Source organism: Mustela erminea, chromosome 18 (assembly GCF_009829155.1).
Source record: "Mustela erminea isolate mMusErm1 chromosome 18, mMusErm1.Pri, whole genome shotgun sequence".
NCBI classification, from domain to species: domain Eukaryota; kingdom Metazoa; phylum Chordata; class Mammalia; order Carnivora; family Mustelidae; genus Mustela; species Mustela erminea.
Genome location: NC_045631.1, coordinates 45,076,730 through 45,089,490, shown reverse-complemented (window position 1 = coordinate 45,089,490; position 12,761 = coordinate 45,076,730). Strand labels below are relative to the sequence as shown.

Genomic DNA, 12,761 nt, shown 5'->3' with positions numbered 1-12,761 from the left:
TTCCTTAAGCCAAGGGTCCTTTTTCCTCCAAAACACACTGGGCAGTTTTTTGAAACCTGTTCTTCCTGCCTCCCCTGTACTCGCTTGCACACCTGCAGGCACAGGCACAGTTGCCCACGGTTTACGATGCTCCTGTGCCAGGACCCAACATCTCCAGCATGACCTCAAGCCCCCAGGGGTGTCTGGCAGCTGGCCACCTTCCCTTACCCTGTCAGCTGTGCCAAAGGCAGAGAGAGCCAGCCAGGTCAGAGTCAGGAAGCATCAGCCTGGTAAATATGAATATCATTTTCCAGGCTCCTTGTCGAGCTTAGTGAGGTTGTGGCGGCCCCCTCCCCTCTGTGGGGGTGGGAAGGAATTGACATCGACAGTGGGTTCCTGGTATGAACCCACATTTTCTGCCTTTCTCTCAGTGATTCTCAGTCTTAGCAGCTAAAAATCCCCGTACCCAGGACACACTCCGACCAATTACATCCCCTTCTTTGGAGGTCAAGCCTGGACGCTGGTGCTTTTTTAAGTGTCCTGGGTGATTCTAACGTGAGCCAAAGCTAAGAACCACTACAGCAGAAATCTAATTTTCAGGGGCAATTGGGAATACCCGAGACCAAAGTCACCTCAGGACTTCAGAGCTTGGTGGGGGGGGGGACTCTGTGAGATCATCAGAATTCATTTCTATTAAATCCATGGAGTCTTTTGTTAAACAAGGCTTAATATTTATAGAAAATATTTCTATGGCCTTTACTATGTGCCAGACACTCTTGAAGGCTTACTATTATATGACTTCTATCATCCCCACAAAAACCCTTTACAGGAACCAATTTTACTAGGATGCCCATTTTATAGATGAAGAAACTGAGGCACAGCACAGTAGCTAGCCCGAGGTCATAGAACTACTTAATGAAGGGGTCCATGGTTCAGAATCTGGGCCGTGTGACTCCAGACACTGCCTGTAGACCTTACGCTGTTCGTGAAATCCCAAGACAGATCAAGGAGCCTGGATCCAGCTGTTCAGCCAGCTCCACCTGGAGCACAGCACTGCTGGAACTCGCAGATCGAGTCTAGCCCCCGGCACCCTCCCCTACATGGATGAAGAAACCACGGCCTGCCATGGAAGGTGATTTGGCCTAAGGTCCTTGGGGAGCGCCAGGCAGAGCTAGGATGTGAGCCCGGACCTCGGGGCTCAGGGGAGGAGGGGACTTACTTCTCGTTGTCATAGTACAGCTTCCCGATGGCCCAGGCCACAATGATGGGGAAAGGCACACCTGGGGAGAGACTGGCTGTCACAAGGCTCATTAGTGGGATCTGGGAGCACGCAAAGCCTGGAGGAACCTCATGTGGTCCAGGGCCTTGAGGTGGGCAGGGGTTCTCCTGGGTAGAGCTCGTACTCACGCATCCAACTTGCTGCACGCCACCCCCAAGGAGGGGCACAGGTGTTCACCCTGACCCCCGCCCTGGACCTGGCCCTGGGCTCGCAGGCCCTCACCAGCTGGCCAGAGTGTAAGTCCTGGGTTGGGGGGTGGGTAGCCCAGCCTGGGGGGAAGGGAGAAGGGAGAAGGGGGAGGGGGGCAGGCTCACCCCAGCCGATGCAGATGAACATCCACTTGCGCAGCCGGTCGGTGGAGTAGGTGAGCACGATGGCCGTGTGCAGGTAGCAGCCCTCCCCGAACATCCAGAAGAAGTTGGTCACGTGGAAGTAGTTGTAGGCAGCGGTCACCAACCTGCACCAGCCCTACCACCCCGCACCCCCCCAAGCAGAGATGACACTTAGACGGGGGCGGGGGGTGGTGGTGGCAGCAGCAGCATCCCATCCTGGGCCTGGGGCCTCCTCTCCGTAGGATGCATCCCGCCCCCCAGGGAACCATCCAGCCTCAAGGCCTGCGCCCTGCCCATTTTCCACCAGACCCTTCCTCTGACCCTGGGGCTGCCCCTCTAGGACACACCACGTTGCTCTGGTGGACCTCGGGGCTCATGGTGAGCTGGACCACAAACCACGTGGCGTTGCGCAGGATGAAGGCGGAGATCAAGTTCCAGTGGATGATGTTCCTCAGGCATCGGATGCTCCTGGGGGGGGAGGGGGGCGGCAGAGTGGGTGATGTGAGCAAGGGAGGGAGCAGGGGTGAGGGACAGGCTGCCAGCATCCCTCCAGCCCAGATGGGTGGATGGGGAAACTGAGGGCAGGGCTCACTGGCTAAGTCACAGCGGGACGTGGCAGCAGGGGCTCTCCCGAGGCCTTTCCTACCAGAGCCCTGCCCAGACCAAAGCTCTGACGGCAGGGCCTGCCACACAGCTGATGCTCTGGGAACGGGGGGCTTCTTGCTTGCTGGGGATGCCCCTCCTCCCACAGGTCCCCTCCTTTCCTGTAGCTCCAGGGTCAGAAAATAAACAGTTTCCAGCAGGACGCCTCCTTCCCAGCATGCGGGCCTGACAATCGGCTCCGACTCCCACCCCTCTTCCTGGCGCGGCCCGCTGCAGCCTTGGCGATAGTTCTGGGCCCAGCCAGGTTCGAACCCAAAGGGCTCCACCTTCCTGGCCTTCTAGATGGGTGCATCCTGGCGCGGGCAGGGTAGCACAGGCAAGCCTGGGCTTCAGCCATCCCCTGTGCCCCTGACAAGGACTGGGTTCGGGGAGCGGGGGAGCAGAAGTGGCCCTGCCTGAGGTTCCAAGGGACCTGGGACTTGTTCTTCTGTCACCCCTTCCCACTGAGGTGAGAGGACGGGACCCCCCTTGCCAGCAGCCCCTCACCCAGAGCTGCTCCTTTTCTACCCAGCTCAAGGCCTGGGGCCAACGCTGAGTCTTTCTCACCTAAGCCGCAGAAAGAGGACAAAGGCCACCAGGAGGGCCACCAGCGAGATGCAGTGGCCCAGGTAGTTGATGATGACGGCAACATGGTAGTGTACCTTGCTCTTCTTCTGGGGTGGGAGAGAGGGACAGGGGTGAGACTCCCACACAGCTGCACCCCTGCACCCACGGGACATATGAGGACAGCCCCCTCGGGTGGCCGAGATGGAGTTGACCATACCAGGAGTTACTGCCCTGCCCCAGCCCCAGCTGTGCTGTTAAGCGTGGCCCTGGGAGCGGGGCTGTCCGATGTGAGACTGTTGTCTGTATGTCTGTCCCTGAATCCCACACTCTGCCCGCTGCTCCATGCTGTTGGACGAGTGCTGGCTACCTGGGCTCTGCACACCACACAGGGGGCCCCACTCAGTGCGTGCAGCTCCCACACTCACATTTCCGTCCTGCCCAGACACCAGGAGGCCATTCGAGGTCCCTCAGCCTGAACCACCTCTTCACCGGCACGGGCAGACTGGCAAGGCACTGAGGCTACCACTGTGCCCTCCACCCCACAGTGGGGACCGGTGGTCCCCAGTGCCCAGCTTTAGGCAGATAGCAACCCCCCCTTCACCCTTTCCTAAGTCCCGAGAGGGCAGGGCCCAGGGAGCCAGAACCGGGCACGCAGTGGGCTCCACAACTGTGCATGAAGGAAGACGAAACGGTTGTTGAAAGCAGCTGGCTTTGCAAGGGCGGGGGGGAGGCGCCCTGTTAGCACTTCCTCCCCTTACCCTTTCAGGGTCTGGAGTGGGGCCAGGCCACGAGGATGCGCAGACCCTGGCTAGTGGTGGGAAAAGGGCAAGTTCACGAAGGCTTTGTTCAAACTTTCAGGGATACCAAGGAGCACGTGGCCCTCCACAGAAGTTCCAGTCAGAATCCACGGACGTCAGAGCTGGTCCTAAGGCTGGAGTCCAGCCCCACTCTTCTTCCAGATGAGGAAACTGAGGCCCAAACTCTCTCACCCAAGCATGAAGGACAGACCTCCGCAGCGGGTCACCGAGCGGGCCTCTGAGAAGAGGCCAAGCTCCCCTCCCCCTGCTCTTCCCAGCGCCCACCACACCCCTTCTGAAGGCATGTCCTCCCTGAGGAAGCTCTGAGGCCCAGAAGGCTCGGGAAACTGTTCTAAGACGCTGATTTTCCTGGCAGAGGCTTTCAGGAACGTGGCAGGAAATCACATTAGCAACTCGGGCTCTGAAGGGTTGAGACCCACTGAGGTGTACACGGAGGCAGGCAACAGAGAAAGGCAGACAGAAAAGCAGGAGAGAGAGAGAGAGACAGAGGGGAAGGGGTTCAGACGCTATCTATGGCCACCATGCAGATGGGAAGGGTCTCTGAGTGCCTGCCAGTAGAGGCCAAACCCGAAGGCTCTGGAAGATATGCACACCCGGTCTGTCTGGAGCTGGGACCTAATTTCCTTTCATTAAATTTTCTGCAAATCTATGCTGCAAGGTAAGAATTCCTGAGGAGCTAGAACAGCTCGACGCCCCAGCTTGTTTGCTGGGCCAGGTGGGCACGGCCAGCCGGGTGTGCAGGGAACCCCTTCACTACCGCGTGCGGTCACCCCCGCTCCCCACCCCCCCGACCCCGGAGCCCGGGTCATTAGATTCCAGGTGGGTCTATTAAGCACCTACTGCATGTCCGCACTTTTCTTTCTCATGACGGCCCTCAGAGACTGTCCTTCTGTCTCTGTTTTTCCAGCTGAAGAGGCTGCATAATTGGCCCAAGCTGCCTGGCCAGCAATGGCAATCCAGGTCTGCACGGCCTCCTAGACCCCCTCCTTCCCAGCCCCCCTCCCACACTGTGGCACATTTCTGGGAGACAAGCGGAGACTGAAAATAGAGGTGCTCCCTTGGCCCAGCGCCCAGGATCCCCGAGGACTGCTGCAGGGCGGGTGGGGGCGAATGAGGGGTTTTCTCCATCCAGGCCAAAAGGGGAGAATGGGCCTGACCCATTCAGGGGGCTCCCTCTGCGTGCCTCCCTTGCCTGTCACATTAGCCTGGTGCAGTCGGAGAGACGGTGCAGTCTGAGAGACGGCAGACGGCAGACTGCCCAGGACACCCCAGGAGATGGCCAGCCACACTCAAGAGACAGCCGACACCCTTGGAGCTGGTCAGCAATAGCCTGAGATGGGGTCCATGGCAGCCAGAGAGAAGAGCCAGCAAGATCCTAGGAGCCACCCAGCGACACTCCAAGAGACCCTATGATGCCCGGCGAGACGGCCACTGTTAGCAGCAGAAGCAGCTGGGGCAGCGGGAGGACACACGGACACAGCCAGTCCCTGGGAACCTGACCTGCACTGTTCCTGCTCGGCGTGGAGACCGGCTGGTGCCGTGAGGAAGGGGTCACAGGTTGGCCCTTGGGCAGAGCCACTCCGTCGCACTCTCAGTGACCAGGATCCAGTAAGGAATTAGTGCCCAGCCAACTTCGACCAGACGCTGCAGGACACACCTTGTCCCACGTGGCGGTTGTGTCAGACTTATCCTGATGCCTTTGCAGGATGACTCCGAGCGCTCGCTACCGCCTCCCCCTGCTCCCACCAGGGCCATCCCACTCTGGGGCTCCCTCTCACCAGCAGATTTCCAGAGCTACTCCCTCACCCAATTGTGGGCACTCCAGCAACTTCCTCCTCCAGGTGTGGTCCCCAGCATCACTCACCCTGGGGCTTGAAGGAATCCGAAGCCCCGCCCCAGACCCTGAGTCTGAATCTTCATTTTAGCCAGAAGCCCCAATGATTCTTAAGCGTTTCAGAAGCTCTGCTCCAAACAACACGCTGTGAGCAGCGAACCCCAGCCCAGAAGCCTACACCCCTGAAACCCTTTCATATGCGTCAAGGTGTGTGCCCTCCCACGATGTGTCTGGGCTCCCCAGCTCAGCAGGGTGTAGGGGAGGGAAGCAGAGCAGGTGTGTCAGGAGAGGTGGGGGTGAGTCTGGGCTTGGGTGTGGGGGGTAGATGTCACTGCAGTTAGGGGAGACAGTGTCTGGGGGGGCTGATATGGAGAGTGGGGGCCAGTGTAGGGTGGTACTGGGTCGGGGTGGGGGTCAGTGCCATTCTCGGGGTTGGGTCTTCAACAAGTCAAGCTTTGCAGGTGGGGGCTTGTCCCCTGGTGGTGGTGGCTGTAGGCAGTCTTCTCCGGGTCCTGGCCTCTGGGCGCCCTCACGAATCCATTATCTGTGATCCCTGGGGGCCCTGGTGCTTAATTAGGGCTTAGCCTGCCCTGAGCTGACAAACTGGCTGCTTCGTTAATTGGCTACTTTTCCTCTTCTCAGTAGCTCCAGAGTAGATCCGGAAGCCTTGAGAGTGGGGAGGGGTCTTGAGAGTGGGGAGGCTAGAGGCTGGCAGAAGGGAATGGCATTTTCAGTAATTAAATTAATTGATTACCCAGAGTGCCAGGCAAGCGGACTGGCAGGGGCTGCCCGGGAAAGGGGTGGGTGGCAGCCCCCACCAAGTTGGTAACCAGAGGAACACTACGGTGCCCGTGTTACCTGGTCTCATCAGTGGCACCCACCCCCCACCCAGGTGTACCCGACAACCTCCCCTGACCCCAGGTGAGGGGAGAGGCAGAGGGATGGCAGATGGATGGAGCGCCCTCCCCAGACCAAGACGCAGGCAGACGTGACCCTCTCTCTCCTGGAGGCAGACTCTGTCGCTCTGGGCCCTGTTACAGATGGGGAAGCTGGGCCTTGGTGGGGGTAAATTACCCGCGCGGGATCACACAGCACCTGTGCTGGAACCAGCATCCAGCAAACCACCCAGTGCTGAGCCTGTGCTGTTCCTGTTACTCTGCCAAAGAGGGGACTGCCGAGACGCTGGTGTCCCCCGTCCTCCTTCTCCCCCTCACCCCGCTGGCAGAGAGAGGGCAACACCTCTGTCGTGGCCGAAGGAGCGGGAGCTTCAGTGTGGTGGCCTCCGGCAGCCAACTAGGAGGATGGAACTTAAATTAGAGCAGGAGGGATTCGGGTGAACCGTGAACTTCCCCTGACATTCAGGGGGCTCCAATGCAGGGGAAAGGCAGGGAGCAGCTGATGGTTCTCAAGCTTTGCTCCTGTTACAGGAGGCGACAGACAACTGCTCCCCGGTGGTGGGTGGGGGTTGGGGGAAGACGATGATTTGTTTTAAGCCAGGAGGCTGGCCACCTGACCTGTAGTTGGAGATACATCATTGCCTCAGGTTCTGCAGTCCCCACAGGACAGGGTGGGGTGCTGTGGGGGGTGTGTGTGTGAAGACTTCTCGCCTTGGCCATGCCCCCCCCAGCCACCACCCTCTCCCTATGGGCGTGTGACCTGTGGCCTAAAAGTTGTCTGCAGCACTGCCCTCGCTTTCTGCACATGAGCCCCATCTCCTGTGTGCCCGGTAAGGAGTTCCTCACAGGCTAAGTGGTCTTCTTGTCCACCCCGGCCCCAGACCTTCTGGCCCAACTGTTTCCTGACCCCGCTTCCTTCCCCCAGTCCCTCCCAGGGGTGGGGATGCCTCACATGCAACCCTAGGACTTCCCAGGCTGACCCACCGTATGGGTACTTAGCCCCCTATTCAGGTCTGGGCGGGGGGCTGGGCCAACGCACTGTGGCCTGCGGGGGACCATGAAGCTGCCTGTGAGTGGAGATGCCAGCAAACCTCTCTCCGGCATCCTTAGGAACTCACCCTCCCAAAACAGCCTACCAAAGCACATGCCATTCTTCCAGGCTAAACTACCCTGTGCCTGCAGCTTCAGGAAGGAGACAGCAGAGTCCCGAGTCCCGATGGCTCAGTGACAAGAAGCCAGACAGCCTGGGGAAGGGGGTCATGGTGGGGGTGCAAGGGGAGGAAAGCTGTTCCTCCTCCATCAGCTTGACCTCGCACAGAGCACCTGGTGAGAGGCAGAGGTGAGCCTGGACCCCAAGGCCCGGGTTCCAGGCTCTGACTCGTTCTGGCTGTGTAACCTTGTGGGAACCATTCCCCTTTTCCGGGCCTCAGTCTCCCCACCTGCAAAGTGAATGGGTTGCACTCGGTCAGAGTTATTCACCCCTCCCATCAGAAGGTCCCCTGGGGTTCTTGTTAAAAAAAGCAGACTCCCGGGGCTCCTGGGTGGTTCAATGGTTAAAGCCTCTGCTCAGGTCAGGATCTCAGGGTCTGGGGATCAAGCCCCGCAGCAGGGAGCCCGCTTCCCCCTCTGCCTACTTGTGATTTCTGTCTGTCAAATAAATAAATAAAATCTTAAAAAACAAAAACAAAAACAGATTCCCTGGTCCTCCTTGCAGAGTTTGACTCACGGGCGTTGAAGATAGTCCTGGGGCCTGTCTTTGAACAAGCGCTCTGGGTGGCTCTTCCTACCAGGCAGGTTAAGAGGGGACAGAGGGTCTCCAAGGTCCTTTGCAGTTTAGATCTGGAATTCTCAGGACGGTGTAGATCCGCCCCCTTCCTCCAAGACCCAGATGCCCGGAGCCCTCAGACAGCTTGGGGTGTCCTCCCGTCTCTCCTCTGCCTTCTGCTCACTCATTTCCTCAGCACCCACTGAAAGGATGTGTGGAGATGGAGGGGAGGGGGCACAGGAGACGGGGTGGGGGGGGCGGCTGCAACACTAGATACATTCGGGTCCCTGCCAAACGCCACCCTTAAGAGAGTATTCATTGCGGCGCCGTTGGTAATAACCAGACTGAGAATAAAGATTGGTTAAATAAATGATGGCATGTCTGCCCAATGTGGTATTATGAAAATGTAAAAAAGAATGAAGATGTTCTTTAGGTACCGATCTGGAACCATCTCCAAGACGGATGATCATATGCAGAAAGCAAGGTGTCAGACGGTGTGGAGAACAAGCAACATTTGCATAAAAAGAAAAAAGAACACCTATATATGTAACTACTCTCCTAGGCAGACAAGGTGTTTGGAAGAGCACCCAGGAAACGGGCCTGGTCCCTGGGGCGGGAACCCAGTGGCCAGGGCAGGGCAGGAAGGACCCTTCTCTGTGTTCCCATTTGTACCTTTTGAATTTTGTATTATGTGTAAGCACCACCTTCTCAAAAACATTTAAATATTTCAAAGGCTCTCCCAGGGCTTTTTCCCTCTGCTCCCCGCCCCCCACCACACCCGGCCGCCGTCTTGGAGTCTGACACACAGCGCCCCCTGGCGGGACCCGGATGTACTGCGCAGGTGGGTGGTGTGCGGCGAAGGGACGAAATTCGGTCCCAGGGAATGCAGGTGGAAGAAGGGAAGGAGCAAGGACCCAGGTGATCTGTGTCGGAGCCAGCTGCTGCCCTCCTGGCTCACACTCCCTTGGGGATGGCTGCGAGCAGCCATGATGCCGGGCGCCTGTGCAGCGGACCCAGACCTGAGCTGGGGCCTGACCCACCGTCCACATGGGCAGCCTCACCTCCCCACTGAGGATCTCCTGGCACTCGGAGTAGTTCACGCGGGCGGCCCAGCTGCCATTGGCCAGGCACTCCCTGTAGCCGTTGTCTGGAAGAAGTAGAGAGAGTCAGAGTCACCCATGGGCTCCTCTCCCAAAGAGCAACCCAGGCATCCGTCTGTCCATCAGTCCGTCCATCTACCCATCCATCTGGGTGAACACAGGGACCTGCCTACGGGGTGAGGGACACTGGCGTGGAAGCTGAGGAAAGGGTCTTCCCTACTACCCCCACTTCTTGCCTCTTTCTGCTCTCTGGCCCCCGAAGGGCTGCCCATGGGCTGTGGCTCTGCCTTCCCAGGCTGCCAGGATTGCATTCCTGGGACGGGCCCAGAGGCAGGCTTGACTAGCTAGCTGCGGCTGTTTCCTTGCAAGGCCTTGTGTGGCCGCAGATCACGTGGTGGGTGCCCTTCGGGGAAACGTCCCGCCTTGGCTTCTCACACGGTAGCAAAAAGGATGGTGAGAGCTGATGAGTCAGTTCTCCCTCACGAGGCTGGCCGCGCTCTCGGTGGAAGGGTGCGCAGTGACAGCTTGCGTGGCACACTGAAAGGACGCTTTTCTACGGGACTACCCATGGAGAGGTTTCCTATGGGGGGGGGTCCTCACGTGGCAGTGTTTCCCATGGGGTGGGGCTCACGGGGCAGGTGTTGGGGAAGGTCCTGGTGGCATTTCTCTAACAGCAGGATTTACATTGGAGGGTGATGTGGTGGGCGCATCCACGGTGGAGGTCTCTTAGGACAGAACAGGACAGGCCGCAAGAGTGGGCTGGGGGATGGCCCGGGGGTGGGTCTCACGAGATCCACTACAACCAGCTCCCAGCCTGGCACAGGGCGTTTGGGGAAAAAGACAAGAGGACGGCCCAGGGAGGCATGAGGGCCCGTGCAGCCACCAGACTGGACCGGGGCCCGGAACCTGTCACCTTCTAAGGAGATGGGGAGGAGCCCTGCGATCTGAGATTAGGCCTGGCTTCATGGCTCTTGGTGGCTGGAGCTGTACAATGGGTTCCTTCTACCCTCCCTCCTGCCTGCACCCCTGCACCCACCTCAGACATCTTGGGGTGTCCTGGCAGGCACCAGGGCCCTAAAATCCAGCAGGGAAGGGGCCAAGGAAGATCCAAATCTCAAGTCTTTTCTCCTTTGAGGACGGAGGTCACCCTCTCTTACCCTGGCATTGGTGGCTTTAAATATGTTTCCTAGAGTGAACTCTGGCCCCGAGTCCAGGCAGCATGGGCTAGAAGAGCAATCGACCTTGAACCAGTCCTGCTGCAGGCCCTTCCAAGGCTCACACTGACCCTCACGCCACCTCCCCACCCCGGCAGGGCTCCAGGACAGCTGGGGAAGCTGCCTGAGTCCCAGTCTCTGAGCCCGGAGCCCGGCAGGGGCAGAGCACCACACGGGAGACAGAATGGGACACCCTAGGCCCAGCTCAGGGCTGTTGGGCCACAAGAGTGAGCTTAGCCAGCCAGCCTCCCAAGCCGCTAGGCCCTCTTGTCATCTGTAAAGGGAAGGGCTTGGGCAGCTGATCCCCCAGCAGGCATTCCAGCCCAGACCTGCCTCTCGGCTGGCAACAGCAGGACAAGAGGAAGATGATGGCGTGGTGGGTGGTGGGGGGCGGATGCTGCTGCCTCTGGGAAAGACGGAGCCATGGTCTGACCCCGAGGACCACAGGGTCACGGCCTCTCTAACGTACTCCTGGCCGCACTGCTGAAAGACTGCTCAGGCCACAGCGTGCCAGTGGGAACATGAGGCTAAATGCATTTTTAAAGTTCTGCGCAGCTTCCCTTCCCAGCAGAGTTGAGCCCTTGGGCAGAGTTGGCAGAGGAGCTGCTGATTCTCTCCTAATTGCTAAATGAGGGATAAGCTATCAGAGGGCCGAGGGCTCAGTGACTGGGATTTCAGGAAGGTCTGGGAGGAGGCAAGGAACCAGAGGAATCCAGTGTGTCTGTCGTGGATAGGACGTGCCTGGGACCCAAGGCCACTCTGGAATGTCTGCAAAGAAAGGGGCTTTGGGCAGAGATCTTGTTGGAAGAGGCATGGTGGGGATGGGGTAGTAAGAGGGGGATGGTCTTGCTTTAAGAGAGGGAGCACGAAGTAGGGTGAAGAGCGTGGCCCTCAGCTCAGGCATCCCTGGTTCAAATCCTGGCGCCACTCCTTCCTAACCGTGTGACCTTGGGCAAGTCATACAACCTCTCAGCTTCCTTATCCGCAAGATAAGAATAAGCTTCGCAACATCTCCTGCCTCAGAGGCTGAGTGGGCATATTTAGTTCACATGTGCAGAGTGCTTGGCGCTCTACCTGGCCTGCGGCGTGCTCTATTATTTTCATTATTATTGTCTTTGAACTCTTTCTTATATAACCTTATCTAAGATTCGGGACAGGTTACGTTTCCCTATCAAAGGGGGTACTGGTAGAGGCTGCAGGAGATGCCCCCTTGGCTCAAGCTCCCCTTTTGTGTCCCCCAGGTGGGGCGGGAGCCTGGCGCCCCTCCGAGGCCTGGTCATCCGGAGGGAGCAGGCTTCGGTGGGAAGGGAGGAGGTAGGTGATCCGGAAAGAAAAGCAGCCCCCCTCCCCCCACCCCCACCCCGCAACAAATCGTTGCCAGGGAGGATGCGACCTCCTTGTCTTTAATTGCTGAGCTGAGCAGTCCTCCCAGAGAGTCTCGGGAAAATGGATATTTTTGGAAAAGCTTCCCATCCCTTTGAAGATCAGATGTAGCAGGAGGGAGGGCATTAAGGAGAAGGTCTGGAAGTCCTGGCAATGCCTCATCAGTAAATGAATTAATTAGTGCCTAATGATTAGGTACAATTCTGGGCTCCCAGGCACCACTGATTACATGGGTGTGTCCCTCACTTTCTGGGACTGGGGGCACCTACGAAGGGCAAGTCCTCCAGACCTGGCTTCATGTCCAAGGAGCATCACCCCCAGCACCCCAGGGGCAGAGAACTCCTCACCTATACCTCCCACCCATCCTGCAGGTGGAGAAACTGAGGCCTGGAGAAGGCAGTGCAGAGGGTTCATAAGCCAGTTCCAGGTGGAGCCAGGGCTAGAACCCCAGACTCCCGGCTTGCACTTGAGGCAGCGGCTAATCAGCAGCTCATACCCAGGCACGGACATCTTCCTTGGGGTCATGTTAAGTCACCCTTGGAGACAAGAGTGGAGTGAGCTCATGTGGAGAGACAGGGCTGTAGCCACAGAAAGCCTGGCCGGCTCCACTCAGCAGGGTGGACTTGACCATGGAGGCAATCGGGAGTCACAGATGGGTTGATGGGAAACCAGAGTCAGAGAGCCAGTGCCCTGGACTGGGGCAGTGGCTCTGGGGATGGAGGGAAAGTCGGCTCAGAAGTGAAATCACTTTGGAGGTGAAATTGACAGGACAGAGATAGAAGGGCATCCTTCTGGGAGCAGCCCTGTGGCACCCTGCCAGGCACCAGCCCCTGGGAGCCCTGCACGGACTGGGCACACAGCACCAGGAGTGAAGCCTTGGCCCTATGACCCTGTGACCTTGGGCAGCTGTCAGCCTCTGCCTCCATTTCCTAACTGTAAACCGGGCCCTACT

The 12,761-nt window shown here is 58.5% G+C and overlaps 1 protein-coding gene across 3 annotated transcripts in view; it reads right to left on the bottom strand.

Annotated features, from left to right (window-relative positions):
* CRHR1 (corticotropin releasing hormone receptor 1) overlaps positions 1-12,761 on the bottom strand; it is a 51,314-nt gene that overhangs the window by 8,157 nt on the left and 30,396 nt on the right. For all 3 annotated transcript variants that reach the window (XM_032321793.1, XM_032321795.1, XM_032321796.1), the window contains exons 4-8: positions 9,174-9,259; positions 2,800-2,906; positions 1,938-2,058; positions 1,573-1,726; positions 1,199-1,259 (exon numbers count right to left, since the gene is read on the bottom strand). In XM_032321793.1, the coding sequence (XP_032177684.1) occupies positions 1,199-1,259; positions 1,573-1,726; positions 1,938-2,058; positions 2,800-2,906; positions 9,174-9,259 (529 nt within the window). The remainder of the gene's footprint in view (positions 1-1,198; positions 1,260-1,572; positions 1,727-1,937; positions 2,059-2,799; positions 2,907-9,173; positions 9,260-12,761) is intronic.